The sequence below is a fragment of the Carcharhinus amblyrhynchos genome, chromosome 3, assembly GCF_965287045.1.
Source record: "Carcharhinus amblyrhynchos chromosome 3, sCarAmb.v2.hapA, whole genome shotgun sequence".
Taxonomy (NCBI): domain Eukaryota; kingdom Metazoa; phylum Chordata; class Chondrichthyes; order Carcharhiniformes; family Carcharhinidae; genus Carcharhinus; species Carcharhinus amblyrhynchos.
In genome coordinates this window covers 84,607,384-84,630,133 of record NC_137326.1, presented here as the reverse complement: position 1 = coordinate 84,630,133, position 22,750 = coordinate 84,607,384, and the positions used below count along the sequence as shown (strand labels likewise).

At 40.2% G+C, this 22,750-nt stretch overlaps 1 protein-coding gene across 2 annotated transcripts in view; it reads right to left on the bottom strand.

Annotated features, from left to right (window-relative positions):
- Positions 1-838: 838 nt before the first annotated feature.
- LOC145340904 (SH2/SH3 adapter protein NCK1-like) overlaps positions 839-22,750 on the bottom strand; it is a 214,994-nt gene continuing 193,082 nt past the window's right edge. For both annotated transcript variants that reach the window (XM_080185456.1, XM_080185457.1), the window contains 2 exons: positions 3,634-4,349; positions 839-2,975 (listed from right to left, as the gene is read on the bottom strand). In XM_080185456.1, coding sequence (XP_080041582.1) covers positions 2,781-2,975; positions 3,634-4,349 — 911 coding nt within the window. In that variant the 3' untranslated portion in view covers positions 839-2,780. The remainder of the gene's footprint in view (positions 2,976-3,633; positions 4,350-22,750) is intronic.

The following is a 22,750-nucleotide window of genomic DNA, read 5'->3' as shown; positions in this document are numbered from 1 at the left end:
GTCACCCTGTCCCAGGTTGGGCTGATGACATTGGTAGAGGTCTTTTGCCAACTCTAGGGTATGGGATGGCCCTCTTTTCTCCACAACATCCAGTATGCAGTCCAGGTTGGTCAAGGAACTGTGATGCAGATCATTGTGCTTGCAATGACTGTCAAAGGTGAACAGCTGATTCCCAACTTCAGCAAATCGTGTGTCGGGGAGTCAGGAACAGCGTGAGTCACATTGAATCAGGCCTTGTTAGCCTTGTCAGCGGGAATCACACCAATTTTCCTGATGGCGGCAACACAGGCTGCATTCGGGAGAATCACGCCATATAGAAGAACTTTGGATTTAGCCTTAAGTTAACTGCTAATCTATTCTGTACTGTCTCTTTGTCCCTTTTATTTCCCTTTTCTCATCGCCTCTGCTTGTTAATGTTTGGTACCTGCATAAAACAACCATCCATCCCACATGTAAATCACCTTTCATCTATCATTTCATAACCAACTCAGCATGCAATAGCAAACCATCAAGTAAACTACTGTTCCAAACTCTTCTGAAGGCAAATCATACCTGGGTCACGCTTGTACTAAGAACTGTAGTAAGGATGTGACACCAGGTTACAAAAAAAGTCACCTGTCTTTGCTCCTTGTTACACTGAAATGACTCATTTCACATTTTCAACTCTCGCCTTTAGACAAGCTGGAACTATACTTTCGCTCAGCATTCCACAGAACAACTCTGAAACGTGCCTTCTTACCCTGCAACAATACGATATTAATAAAATGGCAGAACAAAAACATCTTCTTTAAGTTCAGAAAAATAAGCTTCTCAGAAAAGCAATAAGATAAAATTAGGACAAGATGATTTACAAACTTTATTGAGTTTTGCAATAATTAAACACAACCATACTAGGAAATTATGAGTTTCTAAAAGCATGTAAGACATCTGCTGCATTAAAAGCAGCAAAACATACTTTGACTTCACAGTATTTTATACTTTAACAGTTACCCTTGAATTTGCAAAAAGGATGTACACATATGGTTAAGCAATTTCAAAAACAAAAATTGGATTAGAAACAATACATGAATGGCTTTGAGTATACCTTTCCAAACGCCACTTTATACTCAACAACTTTTTCTATAGGTTTACAACAATATTAAACATCAAAAGACCAGAGTTCAGAAACCGTCATGTCATCTAAAATTCAATATATAAAAATATGCTCCAACAACTCTTATTACACATCGTTCACCCTTCACATTGCTGATACCAAATAAAAACACAGAGCAGGATAGGAAATTAGTGTCAGCAGATTGCTGCCATATAGGATTCTTTAAATCTCTACTTCCAACAAGTTTCTGATCTCTGGTCTTTAAGTTACACAAGACAAAGTACAACATTTTTTTCCTTGACCCTCTGTTATAATTCCTGGTACAATTGATATCTTAAAAACAGTAAAAATACACACCATCGTTTTGAATGAATCTGATAACCATGGGATGGACTTTAAGTATAAATTAAAAGATAAATAATATCATTCAAAATTCTGATAACTCAGACACAGATTTTCTATTGATACTCTAAAATGATTTCTGTAGTACACAAATTATGTGTCGTCACATTCATGTCTGAGTAACTGACTACCTTGTTTCTCTTGCCCCTCTTTGCCAACAATAAAAGAAAAAAGTTTCACTGCACCATTCAGGATGTACGTTACAGTGAGTCAGTGGCTTACACAGTATTATAGGAGCAAAGATGCATTATTTACGCCAGGTCAACAATTATGCAGCCCAAAATTCTGGGCACATAATTGGAGCTTCTTGAAAAAAACTCAGAAAAATTGCTTCTGATATAATCAGTGATTGTAGAATATCTGTTAAATGATGATATTCTTTACAACTATATTGCAAGATAAAAACAACACAATACATGATGCACCCCTAAATATGAGCCACTATCAAAGCAAACTGTGAAGCGGAATCTGTAATCAACCATGAAAAACCAATTCAAAGCAGTTATGTTGTAATCAATCGAAGAGTTAAATGCAGCCAAAAAATATTTTGAGGGTATTACTAGAGTAAAAGCCCAATGTAGGACCTACCAAAGTGTGATTAAACTGTAATGTTATATATAAGCATTACAGCAATTATGCACAGCCTTTGGGCTGAAAGATTTTAAGGCGAAATCTGGGATGTCCACATTTCATGACATACGAGAGCATGTAGCCTGATGCAATTTGCACCCTCTCCCAAAATAATTCAAACCAAATTAAATCACAGATGATTGATATTCCTTGTGTATAACTGAACAAATTGAGAAAAGTCAAATGAACATTCCAAATGCACAATACATAAAATCTCACATCTCACACATTACGAGCTAGTCAACAAGGTTCTAAAGCACAGAGATAATTAAAGATCTGTAGTAAGACATAATAAGTGAAATACATATATATAATATATATATAGCAAGTGAAATATAAAAAGATTCAAGATATTGACGAAAGTGTAGAAGGAATCGGTGGTAAAAGGTAACTGTAGGCAGTGTGTTCACAATGAGCAGCTCAACAGAAGCAAGGCACAAAATATTTTACATACAAGAGATTTATTCAAAATTAAACAGAAGTACGATGCAAATGGGACACAACTGTAGTTTTAAAATTGAAAAATTATAAATGAATTTGTTGTTTTAGGTCATTATTGCCAGTAAGTTTGAAAACAAAACATGATTTCCCTTGCCTCCATTGCTTCTTTTTCCCTGCAAGAACAGTCCATTTCAGTGGATTTTTCCCTTCAACATTAAGATAAAGGTTTAACCAAGAACAATTTCTCTCCCTGTTCGCTCGTGAAAATTGGAGCCTTTTTGTAATGTTCCACTAAATCTTCCATGCTGTCAAACTTGCGCTGTCCAATGCAGTAGAGGCCTTGTTTCAACTGTACCTTGAAGTGTTTGTTTTTATTTTGGGCCTTCAAGGAAACCGAGAAGTCATTAGGCTGTGAAAGAAAATAAAGGCTGATTAGGTTTCTTTACAAAAATGCACACCAAGTTCTGACTCCAATCTTGTTTCACGTCATGCCTGCATATCATGGAGTATCACTGGACAATAGGAAGAATTACAGTAACTTTCATATTTCTAGCCCCATAGGTGGTCACCCAACTTGCATAGAAAAGACTACATTTCTCATCCAAATTCTAAAGATTATGATCAGCAAATATTTTTGATGCCATGATTAAATTCACAAGAAAAGAACAAGATACTGTGTGCATAATCCAAGTTGAGTGAGGGGGAATAAAACAGAGGGTTGTAGTATTTTTCTACTAGCAAAGTTTTAAGATCAGCTTTATATATTAATGTTACATTCACTTATGGTAGAATGCTAATAAGTTCAGGTACAACAGACAAGGGTGAGCCAAAACTGATGCTTTCCAAAATTAACTTCACCAAAAGCATTTGCCCAGAAGGTGCCAAGGAATTTGTGCAAAAACAAAGTCTCACTGCACTCAGCCATTAATCACAAATCAGAAAATTAAAGGATTTCATGCATTAAAGTTACATTTATACCTCGTGTAAAATATAGTGCTGGAATACTGTAAAAAGCTAGTTGAAAATGGAAGAATCTGAACTTGATATATTACTGATATATTACTTACAGATGATTCACTATCTCGAATTATGAAGTCTCCATCAGCGCCCCTTTCATTCAGAGCCATTTCTCCTTGATGCCTTGTAATCTTTCCATAATACCATGGACTACCAGCAAACCTGCCAGTGGTTGCTGCACCTATGTAGTCACATCGAGGTGGTGTTGGACCAACGCTAATGACTGGTGGTGACGTCTGCACAACATGCACATAGTTTTTGGGTACCAGACCCACTTGCCCATCAGCTTTCCTACATTTCCACCATTCTGGATCATTTTCTGGTTTCTCAACAACATCCATCACTTCACCCTTCTCAAAATTAAGCTCCTCTTCATTTGAAGAACTGAATGGGTATAGAGCTTGCACAACATGGAGTACTTTGGCATTGTGTGCATTGATCACAACTGCTAGTCTTTCTGTTAATGAGCCCACACCAGATTCCATTGTGGTTCCCTCAGGTTCTTCCATAACGTAATTTGAAGGGAACCAACCAGTTTGTCCATTATAACTACCCCTCCACCATCCATCGCTGCATTTTTCCATGACAGTAACTTTTGTTCCTTTAACCAATGTAAGCTCATCATCTCTCTCCGCTGTGTAGTTAAATTTGACGTAAGCTGGAGCATTCAAATCATACAGGCGTTCTCCATTGTCAGGATAACCATCCACATCTGCATTGGATGCAGTATCACGAATACTTGGTTTCCGTTTCACTTTTCCAATTCCTTAAAGAGAGAAAATATTATTGCATTGCACATATCAACTGTACTTTGTGCAAACAGGAAGATACAAAACAATATCTGAAATAAATTAGTTGCATTCAACTGTGATTGTAACCATTTCCTTGCAAATAGGGGTGACTGCTTCAAAAATCTCTCCTGGAGAACCAGAAGTGTTCACATTTCTAATTGTTTAGTACATTTATAATTGCTTAACATTGAACAAACTGTTTTATTGCACAATGCTAGTTACCATACCATAAATCATTTTTCAAATTTGCTATCATTAGATCAGATCAGCTGTGCTAAATGCATTGCTGCCATAAGTTATTATGCAGGTCAGCAAAGATCCTGGTTTGAGCTGGAATTTCACCTTGTTGGGAGAGACCAATCATAGTAATTTGCTGTTATGTTCCTAAACTTAGGAGAGGAGTAAAAGAGAACATGTGGAAGAAGATTGTTTCTTTAAAAAAAAGGCCAGTGTTGTTGCTCATTACCCTGCAAGCCCCCTGAATAGTGCATGCATAGGAACATCAGACTTGGTTCTGCTACATAGCATAGTCAAATAGTTTGTCATGATCAAAATGCACATGAAGTATAGCCAGCTGCATGAGGAACCATAGCACCATTGATCTGATTGAAACAAAATCAGTGCCCTCAAGATGAAGAACTGAGGCCAGAATCTGCTCTCAGCAGTAAATGAATGGCAGGTGCTCAATACAGTAGCAGTTGGCCATCGACAGTGTGGGATTTCACTCTGCAACTTACAAATGATCTTTTTCAAGACCCACAAAACAGTTAACTAATTTTCATAACAAGCTAATTAAGATGGGTATAATTTTAAAAGTCCAGTCCTGCATCAACTTTACTTTAGAATCTCTGTCTCAGAGGTAGAGTTGATTAATTGGACCCAACACTCGAACACTTAATCTGGGCTGACACTTCAGTGCACCACTGAGAACATGTTACACCTATAGAGGGACTGACTTTTGGATGACGTATTTCAGATCCTATTGCGCTACGCAAAGTAAGTGTAGAGTAGTTCTGTCAGTGTTCTGTCCAAATTTTATTTCTCAAATGACCATTAGCAAAGCAGATTCACCAGTCATTTATCACATTATTGTTTATGGGACCTAGTTTTTTTTTACAAGTGATTACAAAATAATAGTGACTACACATCAAAACAAACTAATTGGCTTAAAGCTTTTTGGGTTGATCCTGCAGTCCTGAGAGGTGCTACCTACATGTAAATACTCTCCTTAGTAGCCATACAAGTGGATACAAGCAGAAATATTGGATCAGTGCCAATCCGATAGAAGCCTGCTGATGAATTCATACCGTGGAGATGCTTTGTCTCTGTTTGCCAATACTGATTAAGGGAATGATAAAAGATCAAATCCTCATTTTACATAGCTTTAAAATTCTAACTCTTCTGGAAAATCAGAATCCTCAGAATTGAAAATGCTGTTCACCTTAAAATGTAGCCATCTGGTTTAACAGCAGAGCAGATTTGCCCCTTTAAAGCTGAGGTGTGAACTCTTACTGCAAAATCAGACACAAGCTGGTTAGATCTTTCCGTCTATTCATTTTAAGTTCACCATTCAATTGTGATGTGGAAGAGGAAAATCTACCTTAGCAGCTTCATGGTTTCGAATAACCAGCTTTGAAAGCTCTTTTTTTCATTTTTAACAAATACGTTCACTATAGTCTTTGATTATCAGTTCTATTATGTGTCACAAATAATTGATGTCATAGTTATTTAAAGATTGATTATGTTGTAGCAACAAACCAGTAACTGGTGCAGCTCACAATAAAATGATCAAGATGTTTCACAACATCTTTACTGAATGAAACAGGAAATAGATATATGTCATCAATGCTAATCTAATTCTCAATTTTAACACAGCTCCATTTGCCAACACGCTGAAATTTGAGCTAACATAAAAAAGTGTTAGCTGCTGAAGGCTCCATCTCCTAGCAACCAGCTATAGTCCTCCTTGCTAGTCTCAAAAACAAAATCCTTTAAACTTGCAAGACGAAGAATTTTGTTCCTAATTTCCTTCCACATAATGGTTGCTCCCTTCAGTGGAACATAATTCACTTCTGAAGGTCAGAAAACTATCCCACATTTCTAAATATTTGGACAGTTAATTAAAGGGGCACAGAAAATTGCATAATCAAAAAAAGAGAAACATTACATTGCTGAGACAAAAATGAAAATACAAGTAAGACAGTGATGAAGGAAAGAGAAAATACAGATGAAAATTATTTGAGCTGGAGGGTTGATAGACGGGGCCTGAAAACATGAGATCCATCAGAGAGAATGAATTTAATGGGCTGAGATTGTCTTTTGTACCTATGCCTTAACTCCTGCACATTCACCCCTATTATTAGTAATAAAATCTACTAGATGTCTTGGATTACGATTTCAATAATAAACTCAACTATCCACTCAGCGTAGTGAGTGTACAAGAATGGGATCAAGAGGAGTAAGATTACTGGGATTGGAGGAACAGATTCATTTACTGTTACTCTGCATCTATTTTTCCTTGTGGACTGCTTTCCATTCTTCCTGTTTATCCTCTTCCTTCCTCTAGCCTTCTTAATTATGGAGCAAGGGAGCAAAGCTAGCTCAGCTTCCACAATACAAATATGTGGGAAAGGCAAACGGTCTGAAGTCTTTTTGTTAGTTACTGGTCATATGCTAGTGTAGCTCTTTTTCCTGACAGCTGGAAGAGTGTGCCCAGCATCAAGTTTCCACTTCAATGAAGCTCTCGCCTAAATGGGCATGAAGGAAGGCATGGAGACATGTTGATGACGCGAACTGCATTCGATACAATATTTTCTACATCAACAGCTTATATTTATACAGTACCTTTAATGTAGGAAAATGTCTCAAGACTATTCGCAAGAGCATTATCAAACAAAGTAGAGCACCAAGTTACATAAGGAGATATTAAATCAGATGACATAAAGCTTTTCCAAGCAGGTGAGTATGAAGGAATTTCTTATGGAACAAAAGTGAGGTAGAGTGTCAAAGAGGTGTAGGAAGGATATTCTGAAGCTTGGGGCCTCCACAACTAAAGGCACAGCTGCCAATGGTTAAAATTCAACTGGAAAAAGTGAAGTTGTTGTTTTTGGTCCCCATCCCAACTGTGTTCCATAACTATGAACTCAATCTCTCTCCTAACACTGATATGAAACCAGCCTGGTGTTTCTGTGACCCCGAAATGAGCTTCCAACTTCATTCATGCCATCAATAGGACTGTCTATTTTCATCTCTGTATCAATGGCCAATTTCACCCCCGTCTCAGCTCATCTGTTGTTCAAATTCTCATTCATACCTTTGCCACCTCCAGACTTGACTATTTTATTGTACTCCTGGTTGGCCTCCCATATTACACTCCGTAAACTTGAGGTAATCCAAAACCCTGCTCCTCAGCCTTAACTGGCACCAAGTCCCATTCCCCTATCTACTCTGCCTGCTGACCTATGTTAACTCCTGACATCATTTCTATTTTAAAGGTCCTGATGTTCTTATCTCTGTAATCTCCTCCAGCCTGACAAGCAGACAAAGTGCACAATTTTAGTTGGTCCGCCAGTGGTGACTGTGCCTTCAGTTGCCAAGGTACTAAACTCTGGAATTCTCTGCATACAGCTCTCCACTTCCCTATTTGATCAAGTATAGGGGATCATCTGCTCTAACATCTCTTTACATGGTTTGGTGTTGTATTTGTTTTATAATACTCTTGTGAAACAACTCGGGACTGTTGAATACATTAAACGTTTTATCGTATAAATTGTCGAGGTACAGAAGATTAATGGCATTTGCGCTTTTCTTGAATTAAGGTCTGTATAGGGTAGGCACTGCATATGAGCCCTAAAACTCTTTGTCGTTCCTATTTGCATATCCCTTGATTCTCCTTTCCTTCAGTCATCTATCTTACCCATTCTCATTACCTCCCATCTTTACCAGCTGTCTCTTTGAAAACAAACAAACCGTCATTGGGAAACTAGGCCTGCATGATTAATCTGATGATCAAACAGCTGTACTTCACCCCATCTGTCTGGAAGACATAATTGATGAAGAATTTGTTTATCTCCCTATTGAAGATGGATCAGGGACCTGTTCAAAAGAAAGTTGCTCATTAAAGAGTTGATAACCAGCGCAGGAATCCTTCCACCACCTCCCCTTATTCTTGAAAAGGAAAACAAAGTGTGTGAATACATGCTTAAAAAAAATCATGAATTCCAAGGTTTTGCTATCAAGGCCAGACATACACAAGTGGTTGCCCATGTTTCTTCAGTTTACATCACTATGCAACACTGGCCCTGAGACACATAGCATTCCACTTACAGCATGTCCAAGATTACAAATTGAATAGTGTCTATTTGTGATCATTTTCAACATAGAGAAATATTAAAACCACAGTTAGCTCAGGAATCAAAAATTCATGCTGTAGTACACTGATATTCCTATATCATATTAATCATCAGATTGCAGCCTCGTTTGATAAAAAAATGACATACAAATTTGTGCATAATGGTGCTAGATTCAGATTAATCTCAGTATCGTGTGGTCCAGGACCAATTGATTTTATAGACACAAAACCAAAAGATTCAATGATCGCAGGTAAAACTTTGCTTGAAGTAGAATTGAAGAGACAGAGTAAAAATTGATCCTGTGCTATCCTCTTTCCCCAATAATCCTACTGCCAATTCTATTATTACACTTACTGAACTAATCCATTTCCTTGCTTTAATGTGTTTGGCTGTCAGGTAGTCTGACACACTGCCTTGTATGACATCTAAAGAGCTATTTCCAAAGCTACATGGCTCATGGATTCATAGAATCATAGAATCCTACAGTGCAGAAGGAGGCCATTCAGCCCATCGAGTCTGCACCAACCACAAACTCACCCAGATCCTATTCTCATAACCCCATGTATTTATCCTGCAAACATTAAAGGGCAATTTAGCATGGCCAATCCACCTAACCTGCACATCTTTGGACCATGGGAGGAAACTGGAGCACCTAGAGGATCATCTGCAACAACCTGTTAAAAAGCATCACTCACTCGAAGTGTTGGCTCTGTTCTGTCTCTACAGATGCTGTCTGACCTGCTGAGATTTTCCAGCATTTTCTCGTTTTGTTTCAGATTCTAGCATCTGCAGAAATTTGCTTTAATTCACTGCTACTTCTCTTTCAGGAATGCTCACCCTGAAGAAGTGTTGCTCTTCTCTCAGACAGGATCTCAATTTGTCTCTTTCACCCTGGTTATTTTCATTGCCTCCTATTTCCCTCTTAGTATTTGCCATCTGTCCCTAGCCCTCTATCTAGCCCCTACTTCTCTACCCCTCCTCCCCACAACAGTGTAAACAGGTATCTTTAGCTCTGATGAAGAGTCATTCAAACTCTCCCCACAGATCTGTCAGGCCTGATGAGATTTTCGAGCATTTTCTGTTTTTGTGTCAGATTCCAATATCTGGTGTAAGTTCTATTTTGCTTAAAAAAACATGGTCAATTGCTTGGCACACCTAATCCCTTGTGACTGTTGTCCCAATTTTTACACAAGCATTAAACCATGTTTTCAAGCAAACCTCCACATAGATTGGTATTTTCTGCAATATACCTTACTCTCCATAGTCACCTATTGCCAAGCATGGCATTTATTGATACTTTTGACATTAATAACTTTGTTTAAAAAAATTTTTGGTTAACCTTCATGCCCGATATAAAAGAATTAATAAATGTTTCCAAAGTGGTGTTTGTATATTAGGTTTTCCAGGTTAATAACTGTTTTGCTTGACCTTCTCGGGTCTTTTCATTTCTGGGTGCATGAAGGGTATCTAGATTAAAATAATCAAATTTCATTCATGCCCGAACCTCAACAACTTCGACATTTCCAAAAGGCGTGTACAATTTGTTGTTTAATCTGTGAATGTCTGAAACCATTTTTCTGCCAAATTTTTATATTTCCAGTGTTCCAAGCAGCAGTGTGCATAGTCTCTCAGCTCCTTCTCTAATTTATAAGTTTTTCAAATAAACTTGGTGTCACCTGACAATTATTTCTGAACTTATCTCACCTTTGCTTCAACAATTTTAAGTACTAATGGTATTTGGACATTGGTCGTTCACACAAGTTAGTTCTCAATGGTTTACGTACATATATAAGTTACCTTCTGGGTCTGCATCATTCCCCTCAGTCTGGAAGACAAGTTGCGACATGTACATAATTTCTAGAAGCTGAACAAAATTTTCGAATGGTTCAACAAGTTCTTCAAACAACTATCTGAGCCATACGGATCAAAAGCATTCCTCATCAGCCAATCTCAGAAGACGCAGAAAAATTGTCACTTTTGCTTTAGATAATGAGAATAGAAACCTAGAAGTGACTCTGTGTAGCACACTACGTACAAATGAGGATGGCATCACCTTCAACAAGGCTTAAATACAAATAACAGCCATTTAGGCAACGTACGGAGAGAAAATGGCACCTAGGAGAAAAGTCAATGTCTTTGAGATGAAAATTAGCAGGGGTACTTTTAAAAAATAAATAATAGACCAACTAATTGTCATAGTTAACCTATTCAAAACAATGCAAGAAAGGATCTCCCTTCTTTTACACCCCTTCATTCAATCTAGTTGAGACTGTCTAAACATTCTTAGGAAATGTCGATGAATCCATTTTACAGAAATTGCTATTAATACTCAGGGCTCTAGTTAGGAATCCAACACTTGAGCATATCTACTAGGCTGTCTTCATGTAATTTTATTTAATAGGTCATACATTAATACCAACTTCTGCTGGTGTTATGCAAAGCCAATAGTATAACTCTGATCTAGCTTCACACTATGTTCAGAGGAAAAAAATTGCATCAATTACATAAAAGCTTTTCACAAAAACAACAGACAAAACATTTAACCTGCTCACCAGTCTGCTGCTATAGCAACAAAACAAAGCTAATCTCAGGAGAGCAATTTGATTTTTTGATCTTCTGATTTGTTAGATTATATATAACGACTTCAACTTTTCCACTTAGTCATCATAAAGAACAACCAAGTAACTATAACAAAACAGAAGGTGAAAGGCCTAACCTGGTCCCTCCCGTCAAAATAGCATCTAAAACATGTGCATGCTTGTAATAGCAGAATTTAGCTGCTTCAGCTGTTTATAATCTTCAACAGCATTTTTTCTAAAAAAAGTGACAATTTTTCTTCACTTTTATCATCACTTTTTCCACAGTTTATCATTGGTCAAAACTGTTATTTTATAAACTTCTCAGGACTGGGCGGAGAAGTGGCAGATGGACTTCAACGCGGATAAATGCGTAGTCGTCCATTTTGGCAGAACCAACGGGATGAATGAGTACACTATCAAGGGCAGGAGTCTTGGTAGTGTTGAGGAGCAGAAGGATCTTGGGGTCCGGGTCCACAGGACTCTTAAATCGGCCTCGCAGGTGGAAGATGTGGTCAAGAAGGCGTATGGTGTACTGGCCTTCATAAATCGAGGGATTGAGTTTAGGAGTAATGCTGCAACTTTATAAGACCCTTGTCAGGCCTCATTTGGAGTACTGTGCGCAGTTCTGGTCGCCTCACTATAGGAAAGACGTAGAAGCTATTGAAAGGGTACAGAGGAGATTTACAAGGATGTTGCCTGGACTGGGAGGCATGCCTTATGAAGTTAGGTTGAGGGAACTGGGTCTCTTTTCCCTGGAGAGACGTAGGTTGAGAGGCGACCTGATAGAGGTTTATAAAATGTTGAGAGGAATAGATAGGGTGGATTCTCAGAGGCTATTTCCCCGGGTTGAAATGGTCGCTACGAGAGGACACAGGTTTAAGGTGCGGGGAGGAAAGTACAGAAGTGATGCTAGGGATAAGTTTTTCACTCAGAGGGTGGTGAGTGAATGGAATCGGCTGCCGTCAGTGGTGGTGGAGGCGAACTCGCTGGGGTCTTTTAAAAGACTTCTGGGTGAGTATATGGGGTTTTATGGGATTGGGGGTTATAGATAGGAGTTGATGTGATCGGCGCAACTCGTGGGCCGAAGGGCCTGTTTGTGCTGTAGTGTTCTATGTTCTATGTCCTAAACAACATTGGAATCATGTTTCAGATTTAAATATCGAATTCTCCAATGCAGATTATGTTTGAAATCATAAGAACATAAGAAATACAAGGAGTAGGCCATCTAGCCCCTCGAGCCTGCCCCGCCATTCAATAAGATCATGGCTGATCTGAAGTGAAGTTCCTCTTTCCCGCTTTCTCCCCATAACCCTTAATTCCCCTGTCTATCAGAAACCTATCTACCCGTGACTTAAATATATTTAGCGAGGTAGCCTCCACCACTTCAACAGGCAGAGAATTCCAGAGATTCACCAACCTTTGAGTGAAGAAGTTCCTCCTCAACTCTGATCTAAACTGACCCCCCCCTTATCTTGAGGCTGTGTCCTCTAGTCCTGCTATCCTTTCTAAGCAGGAAGAATCTCTCTACCCCTACCCTATCCATCCCCTTCATTATCTTACATGTCTCTATAAGATCCCCCCCTCATCCTACTAAACTCCAATGAGTACAGACCCAGTCGATTTAGTCCCTCTTCAACCCCCTCATCTCCGGTATCAGCCTAGTGAACCTCCTCTGCACTCCCTCCAAGGCCAATATATCCTTCCGCAAGTGCGGCAACCAAAACTGCACACACTACTCCAGCTGCGGCCTCACCAGCACCCTGTACAGTTGCAGCAAGACCTCCCTACTTTTATATTCTATCCCCCTCGCTATAAAGGCCAGCATCCCATTCGCCTTCTTGATCACCTGCCGCACCTGCAGACTGAGTTTTTGCGACTCATGCACAAGGACCCCTGGGTCCCTCTGCACCGTAGCATGCTGCAGCTTTTCGCCTTTTAAATAATAATCCCTCCTACTATTATTTCTGCCAAAGTGGATAACCTCACATTTGCTAACATTATACTCCATCTGCCAGGTCCTCACCCACTCGCTCAGCCTATCCAGATCTCTCTGAATCTTTCCACACCGTCCACACAATTTACTTTTCCACTCATCTTTGTGTCATCAGCAAACTTCGTCACCCTACACTCAGCCCCCTCCTCCAGATCATCAATATAAATGGTAAATAGCTGAGGCCCCAGCACCGATCCCTGCGGCACTCCACTAGTCACCAACCGCCAACCCATTGATACCAACTCTTTGCTTCCTATTAGGCAGCCAATCCTCTATCCACGCTAACACCTTACCCCCAACTCTGTGCACCCTAACCTTCTGCAGCAACCTTTTGTGAGGCATCTTATCAAACGCCTTTTGGAAATCTAAAAACACCACATCCACCGGTTTCCCTCTGTCTACCACACTAGTCACATCCTCATAGAAATCCAATAAATTCGTCAAACACGACTTCCCCTTAACGAATCCGTGCTGCGTCTGCTCGATCAAACCATTCTTTTCTAGGTGCCTCGCTATTTCTTCTTTGATGACGGATAACTGGCCTATAATTCCCTGCCTTTTGTCTGTTACCTTTTTTAATCAGCGGCGTAACATTAGCGGTTTTCCAATCTTCCGGCACTTCCCCGGAGTCCAGCGAATTTTGATAAACAATTACTAAGGCATCCACTATCACCTCTGCCATTTCTTTCAGAACCCTGGGATGCATTCCATCCGGTCCTGGGGACTTGTACACCTTCAGTCCCATTAGTCTATCAAGCACTACCTCTCTAGTGACAGTAATAGCATTTAGGCCCTCATCTTCTACCATCCTTCTATCTTTAATATCCGGCAAACTATTCGTGTCCTCCTCCGTGAAGACTGAGGCAAAAAACTTATTTAAAGCCTCAGCCATTTCGTCATCACCCACCGTTAAATCCCCCCTCTCATCCTCCAAGGGTCCAACATTCACTCTAGCCAGTCTCTTCTTCTTTATATATTTGTAAAAGCTCTTAGTGTCATTTTTTTATATTTAGTGCAAGTTTAGCTTCATACTCTATCTTTCCTTTCTTTATCACCTTCTTAGTCATTCTTTGTTGATTTTTTAAATCTTTCCCAATCTTCTAATCACCCACAATTTTTAGCCACTCTGAACGCATCAGCTTTTAATTTAATACTCTCCTTTATTTCCTTCGATAACCACGGCTGGTTATCCCTTCTCCTACAGTCCTTCTTTACCATCGGAATATATTTTTGTTCAGTACCGAAAAAGATCTCCTTAAAAATCCTTCACTGTTCCTTAGCCGTCCTACCAACCAATCTGCGCCCCCAATCTACATTTGCCAATTCCGCCATCATCCTATCATACTCCCCAATTGAATATTACATTTTTTTCTACTGCATCTAAAATGGAAAACTTGAGATTTGGATGGGCTGCAAAAGTATTACAGCATTGAGGATACACCCTGAGACACACTAGATTGAATAATTCAGAACTGCTTGGGGCATGCATAAGTTAAAAGTCCTACATCAAATGTTTAGCTTTCTGAAACAATAGTTTCAAGTTCCACATTCTGTTAGTATATATTTTTTTTGAAAAGTAAACAGATGTTCAATTTGGAATGCTGGCCTCTAATTAGCAATCTACTTAAACTGAGCCAAAAATCTCAATACATTAAAATCCTCTCTTTTGTCAAAACTAACATGAACCGAAGAGTTACCATTTACGTGAACTAAAAGGAAATTGAAAAAGTACACTGCAAGATATTCAAGTAGCAAAATTTCAGAGCTACAGTAATTTTAATTCTCACTGTACACACCACACTGGGACAGCTTGAGAATTTTAACAATTGAACTATCACAATCCAAACAATAATGGTTCGTTTATCCCTATTCATTACTATATATCCTATTTAGGGCAAAAATATGTACTATATAGAAATTGGTCTCCATACATAGGATTCATATAATTATCACAATACTCTCCTGATGGCGGAATTGCTTTTACTAGTGAATAACTGAGCCATGCAATGCAGGAAACATTTGATCCTTGGTGTGTATAGTTAGCCCTTACTGAGGACATCAGAAATGGACTTCAATTGCCACCAACAGGTTAGGCAGGATTAGGAATAGGGGAAGTAAAACTAAGCTGCCACTTTCAATTACTGTCCAGAGACCCCTGCTGAAAGTATCTGCATTGGGATACAGGCTGCAGTGCCAAATAGTTTGCCAACACCTTCCATCCAAATTTCCACAGAACCCACATCATTTGGATGAGGGCTGGGAAGACCCTATTGTCTAGGAACTTCATCCAAACAAGGAATTAAAGATTTCTTAAGAAAATAAATCACATCCACAGCCTCTTATAATGAAGAAATCCTGAAGTGGCACTGAATGACTTAATACTCAAATTATTTGACCCCCCCCACCGCCAAAAGCTCTTCAATACTCTATTCCCAGAGACCTTTCACATTTAAGAATTATTACAGCTGTTAATCTGGACTACTTAATGCTATAGAAATGTACACAACTACACAAACTATTAAAGTCCATGCCTGTAAAAATTAAGTAGCATGGCCCAAAAGAGCAGTTGTAAACTTTGCCAGAAAAGTTACAGTCAGGATCCTGACCCAAGCATCTGCCACGTCCTTACGATGAGAACAGCCATTGGCTCAATGCCCTATTTCATCTCAGAATATTGCAGCTATCTGATGTGGAATATTGAGAGAGTATAATGGTTGCTGTGAAAGTGAGGGTTTCTGTCCATGTTCATCTTCATCTGCTGGGAATCTCAAACCCTTATGAAAGTATTAAAAGGGCTACCTGCAGTGAGGGCAATGCATGGTAATAATTACATTTCTTCCTGTACTGACCAAGCTTAGCACTGAGATTAGGAAACTACATAGGACTTGATGCCCAGTACTCAAATTCAATACGTAGCTGCACTTCAGAAGTGAATGTGTGAATGGCAATGATATTACTGCTGGACACAGCTCTTCTGGATTTTTTTTGGGGGGGGGGGGGGGGGGGGGTGTGTGTGTGTGCACGTGTGTGCGCGCATTGGCAAGGGCCTGGGTAAAAGAGGAATGGTGGCCTGTATGTCACCGAGCCTTATAAGAAGGGGGCTTTGGATGGAGGCAAAACCCCTGCCCCCCCAACCCCTTCCTGTCCAACAAAGAGCTAGCTCCATTTTTATGTCTCTCCCCAAGTTGCCATCTGCCTGCCGGCCAGATAATTTAGGCCAAGTGGGAAAATGTCCTCAGGACCTTAATTTGGTCAAGTGTGGGTTTCACACCCCAAGCATAAAATCGTAATCAAATCAGAGGTGGGTGGGAACCAGGAGGCAAACCCCTGCCTCAGAACCTGTTGGGAATAAAATTCTGCTCTTAGCCTACAACATTAAGTAGTTTTGATAATAAAAACAAATGGAAATAATCAATTACAGTGCCATACAGAGCATCAGGAACTTGGCTCAGTGTCCACTGGAAACCTGCAATTGCTTTTGGTTGTTTTGGCTACAAACAGATCAATTATTTGCAATAAGAAAACAAACGTACTGCGCACTTTGATTTCTGAAAAGTAATCTTCTCCAAACCAATAAATTGGCAATACTTCCTCGACAATTTCCAGATTACACAGTGAACTCACATTCATTTCAAAATTATTTTGATAGTTTGAAGACTCTAAGCCTGATTGACAGCTTTAGTTTCTTCAAAGGGGTAAAGTGGTTTCACTTCAGGGTGGCACGGTGGCACAGTGATTAGCACTGCTGTCTCATAGCACCAGGGACCCAGGTTTAATTCTGGTCTTTGATGTCTGTCTGTGGGGAGTTTGCACATTCTCCTCGTGTTTGTGTGGATTTCCTCCGGGTACTCTGCTTTCCTCCTACAGCCCAAAGATGTAAAGGTTAGGTGGATTGGCCATGCTAAATTGCCCATTAGTGTCCCAACATGTGGAGGAGGAGGGGTGGTACTCGGTTAAATGCCCTGTCAAAAGGTTTGGCACAGACTCGATGAGCCAAATAGCCTCCTTCTGCACTGTGGAGAGATTATGATTCTTGTTCTGCAGACCATATGAAGAAACCATGGCTGTCAATCAAGCTTAGAATCTTTGTAATCATTGAAGTTAAGAACAATGGGGGTACTTGAAATGCATTCAAATGTGAAGGAAAAGGTAAATTTACAGTTGATTGGAGGCCGAGTCGATGACCATTAAGCTGTCAATCAAAGCCTATTTCAAAGTGCTGGAAAATGAAATTGAAATAAATCCTAGGTTTCCAATGGAATAGAGAGGGTTTCAAAGTATTTGAGCTTTCTAGGAACATTCAGAGACTTCACATAAAAGCTCAGTGAATGGAGGCTGAGCGAACAGCTGTGGTGAAGAAACCCCTTCCTTGCAGTGAAAGTGATATCTTTCTGTTACAGGACTTCAAAGGGATCAGCTCGCACCTACAACTTGTGACAGAAAGAAAGGGAATTCCCTGCTGCAGAATAGTGATTTAAAAGATGGCTAGGTGACCAGGCCACTTCAAAGTTTTCACAGATAACTGGCAGGAATGAAGATGTTGAATAGAGAATTGCCTGAAATCACACACCACACCAAGGTGGTGATCTTCAGGTCAGCCAAGGCTAGATGGGACAGTCAAACCATGTGACCACACCCCCTCCATCCCAGGGGCTTGTGCTGAGATCAACCTGTTGTCTCAAGCCGAAGCCTGCCCAACTCCCAGGACCCTTGGGGACCCTCTGCATCTTGGCAGCAACAGAGAGGCAAATGGTCAATGGACCTAGTTCCTTGATCCCCCTCAGGGTCCAGCACACCAAGTCCACACTGGTCACTACCAGTGTCAAAGCCTGCTGGTGCAGTTCCCGCTGGAGAGGTGGGTGAATGTCTGGAAGAGTACTGAATAGGGCTTGAAGTCCACTAATGAAATTTAAGACAGGAGTTCTGAATAATAACCAGGTTGCCACCCACTCTGTGCAGGAGCTCAATTAGGGCTGGCGAAGCAGGTGGGTGAATCCTGATTTTTGGTCCATGCCTCATTCAATGGGGTGTTGGGATTCCCACCAGCAGCTAACGGGGCTGGTGAATTGTCCCCATAGCATCATTCCGAATGGTCGTATTTCAATAGTTTCAGTTCATGTTGATATTGTTATATATCACTTCAGAAACATTCAATGTATTAAGCACTGATTCCAATTAATCTTTAAAAAAATTCCTAATGCAGTAAGAAATAAACTGTAAATTTGTGTTTAATCCTCAAAGAACATTGCAGAAAAATATTACTTCATCAAGCATCTAAGTGAAAACTTACTCATCTCAAGAAACTGCACATCGGTTATGCAGGTCACTGCATGATGCACTTAAGGCTGTGAGCAATTATGAGTGTATATTAAGAATGAGTGTTCCTACACTGATCCTGGGTTGATGTGTTGCTTCATCTCAAATTGAAGAGGGAGGCACCACAGCCTGTTAATGACCACTGGTGAGTTGCCAATTACGAAACATGAAATATGATCAATGTTTAAAACGTACATCTAATGTTGAGAGATTGAGATCCTGCCTCACTGCAGTGACATGGGATTTTATATTGCTCATTATTAAGTTTATGTTCTTCAATGGTGATCGCAATGCTTCCCTGAAGATGATCGTAAAACATGTGACTATAATTTTGTCATTCTTATTTTTCCTGTATATAAGATTTTTAACAAATGAGCATTGCATCCTCAATATATTCCCAAATGGACAATAAATTTCAATTTAATGCCCATTTGTTGAAAATTCCTTGCCAGTACTGACCAAGAGGAAAGACAGTTAACAAGTGAGAAAGTTACAAGGTAAATTTAAACCATTCTACCTATCATACAAACAAGTACTGTGGTTTATGAATTTCAGTGTCAGTGTGACGCCAGATATTCATGCCATACATCCCAAAGACTGGCTAAAACAGTGATTCCAAGACTGGACAAGACTTGCTAAACAATTTTGACTGTGCTAAGAATTACACAATCTTAAAATTGGTTATCAGTGTAAAATAATCAGTAGGCCTCTCGGCGTGGCTCACTTACATGTACTAAAAGCCAGAAATATTCTCTCATTCCACCTTTCTCAACTAAACAATAGCTTGGGACAGCCATTTCCTAGTTCACTCTCCAGACCAATGTCTTAACAAGACACAATCTATCTGGTTTGAATTTAAACAAAATTTGGCAGTTAACGATCAGTGGTCAGTTACTGATGCATTCTTCATAGTAACACCTCTTCCAATCAGAGCCCACTTTCCAACCAATCAGTGCTCCCTTCTCAGGCAGTATAAATTGTTGCTCCCTTTACAATTTGGTATTCCTGAGAATTGTCCTGATGAGTGCAAAGCTTTGACAGCATGTTTTTTTTTGTAATAATCAAGGTAAATTTAGTTCAATCATAGCTGGACTGACTGGGAAGGGGATCATGGAATATAATATCTAGAATCCCTCAGCCCATCAGAGTCTAATTATCCATTCCCAATTATGGTTAATGGACTGTAACTAGTTCCAAAGACAGGCATGCCAGCTGAGCAAGACACATTTCTACAAGCATGAATTTGGTTGAGGCAATATGATAAACTTGTTGCATGTTGTACGTACAACTGTGATTGCTGCCACTGTGAATTACATCATTAGTGACTCCAGCAGTTAACAGTGGAAGCACATATGATCTCTATGATTAACCACCAATTAAGCCGAATAACCTTTACTGTCGCATATTTGTTCAACTGCAGGCAAAGAACCCTTTGTTAATTCATTCCAAAGACAGTTGGTGAACGAAGAAACCAGATGCCAATCTTTCACTTAATGATAGATTTATTACAGAATGCAACATTACAAATATCTATCACCACCCTAAACAACACACTGTGTCCCAGAAGCTTCTCTTTTAAGCTTTTAGCTTAAGCTACTATAGTAAGAAGTTTCACACCAGGTTCAAGTCCAACAGGTTTATTTGGAATCACGAGTTTTCGGAGCACTGCTCCTTCATCAGGTGAGTGGAGAGGTAGGTTTCACAAACACGGCATAATTAGACAAAAACACAGTGCAAGATAATGGTTGGAATGCAAGTCTTTTGAGGTAATCAAGTCTTTACAGGTATAGACAGTGCAAGTGGAGAGAGGGATAATCACAGGTTAAAGAGTTATAACTTATCTCAAGGTAGGACAGTTTGTAGGATTTTGCAAACCCAGGCCAAATGGTGGGGGTTGCATGTGGTGTGACATGAGCCCAAGATCCCAGTTGAGGTCATCTTCACACTTGCGAAACTTGGCCATCAGTTTCTGCTCAGCAATTCTGCACTGTCATGTATCTTGAAGAATGTCATGGAGAACGCTTACCCAAAGATTGGAGGCTGAATGCCCTTGACTCCTGAAGTGTCTCCCAACTGGAAGGGGAGCACTCTGGCCTGGTGAATGTTGCACAGTGTCCGTTCATCCGTTGTTGTAGCATCTGCATGGTCTCACTGATGTACCATGCCTTGGGACATCCTTTCCTACAGAGTAGACAACGTTGGCCAAGTGTACCTGGTGAGTGGAGTTCTCACGTGTAATGGTGGTATCCATGTTGATGAGCTGGCATGTCTTGTAGCGGTTGCCATGGCAGAGTTGTGTGGTTCTGTGGTCTCTGTTCTCTTGAAGGCTGGGTAGTTTTCTGCGAACAATGGTCTGTTTGAGGTTGCACGGTTGTTTGAAGGCAAGTATTGGAGATGTGGGAATGTCTGGGCAAGATGTTCGTCTTCATCAATGACATGTTGAAGGGTCCGAAGATGTCACAGCTTCTCCATTCTGGGGAAGTCCTGGATGATGAAAGATACTGTCGGTCATGTCCCCTGTTTGTCTTCTGAGGAGATGGGTGTGGTTTTTCGATTGTCGATTGATGAGTTGACCATCATATCCCATTCTTATGGGGTCATCTTTCAGTGCCTGTAGATGTCTTCTGGGTTTCTCCTCGCTTGAGCAGACCCTGTGTATAGAGGGGGGCCTGTCCATAGGGGCTTCTTTAACATGTTTAAGGTGGAAGCTGGAGAAGTGGTGCATCGTGAGGTTATCCGTGGGCTTTCGGTAGAGTGAAGTGCTGAGGTGACCGTCCTTGATGTGTGTCTCCACGAATTCGGCTGCAGTTATCTGCGAGGGTGTCCCAATTTGGAACACCAGTTTTGTGGTTGTGTAGAATTCTGTTTATAGAAATGGTGTAAGGAGTCACGTGGAAGACCCAACGAGAAAGTAACCAGCCCAGTCATAGTTTAACACTTTAATTAAAGACTATTCATTACATACTGAACTCTAACGCATTCATTACAATAAAAACAGGATTATAATGATCCAAGACAGTTTTCTTTTTCGTGTTTGATCAGTCATCTAACAAAACTCACTTTCACAGACACGTCTTTCTTCAATGGCTGTCTCTGCCTACAACTTATGCCATATGGTTTACAACTGAAATTCCACCCTTTATATTTTTGATCCACCCATGATTAAAGACATTGCCAAAAAAATTCAGCAATCCTGAACCGGTGCTCTCCTTACTTTCTGAGATCCATAATTAATGCTGTATGCTGCAACATCTGATTCTTGGCCTTTCTCCACAGCAACACACACTCTGTCATAAAGCTTTCCTGGTCAGCAATTCCATTTCACCCTTTGCCTTACCAAACATTGTATTTTCTTCCTTTCAGGTGACAAGGACTACAAACTTTGATAATTCCTGAATACAAACAATCCATCCAGATACTTCCAATCTGGTCCTTTATTATGTTATCACAATCTCCTCCAACCTTATCTTCTATGATACTGAACAATTAGCCCTCAGATTACACTGCCACATCAAATTAACTCCGAGTTCAATACTATGCTAAGCTCTTCTTCAGGTACACTTGGCCACTGTTGTCCACTCTGTAGGAAAGGATATCCCAAGGCACGGTACATCAGTGAGACCATGCAGATGCTACAACAATGGATGAACAGACACCACGCAACAATTGCCAGGCCAGAGTCTTCCCCTTCCAGTTGGGAGACACTTCAGGAGTCAAGGGCATTCAGCCTCCAATCTTTGGGTAAGCATTCTCCATGATGGCCTTCAAGATACACGATAGTGCAGAATTGCTAAGCAGAAACTGATGCCTCTGCATCCATTTTCTGCCAGAGGTCTTTGACCTGGGAGAGCAAGATCCTTTCACTGCTCTTCAGAATTCTCATTCTACCTGGCCCTTCTCTCTGAGCCTTTACGGTATCCACATCTTTTCATTAGAAAGGGCCAGCATGAAGTTAGCTGCCTCAATTCTTCTACTCTACTCACTCTAAACTACCTCCCTCCAAACTTTCAGCACTCTGTTGTCTCAGGACCAACCACAACATTGTCATTAAGCCTGCAGACAAGAGCAGTGCTACTGTTATTAGGAGGCCAGTCCTCTACCTTTCAGAGGCTGAACGCCAACTCCCCAATACCTCT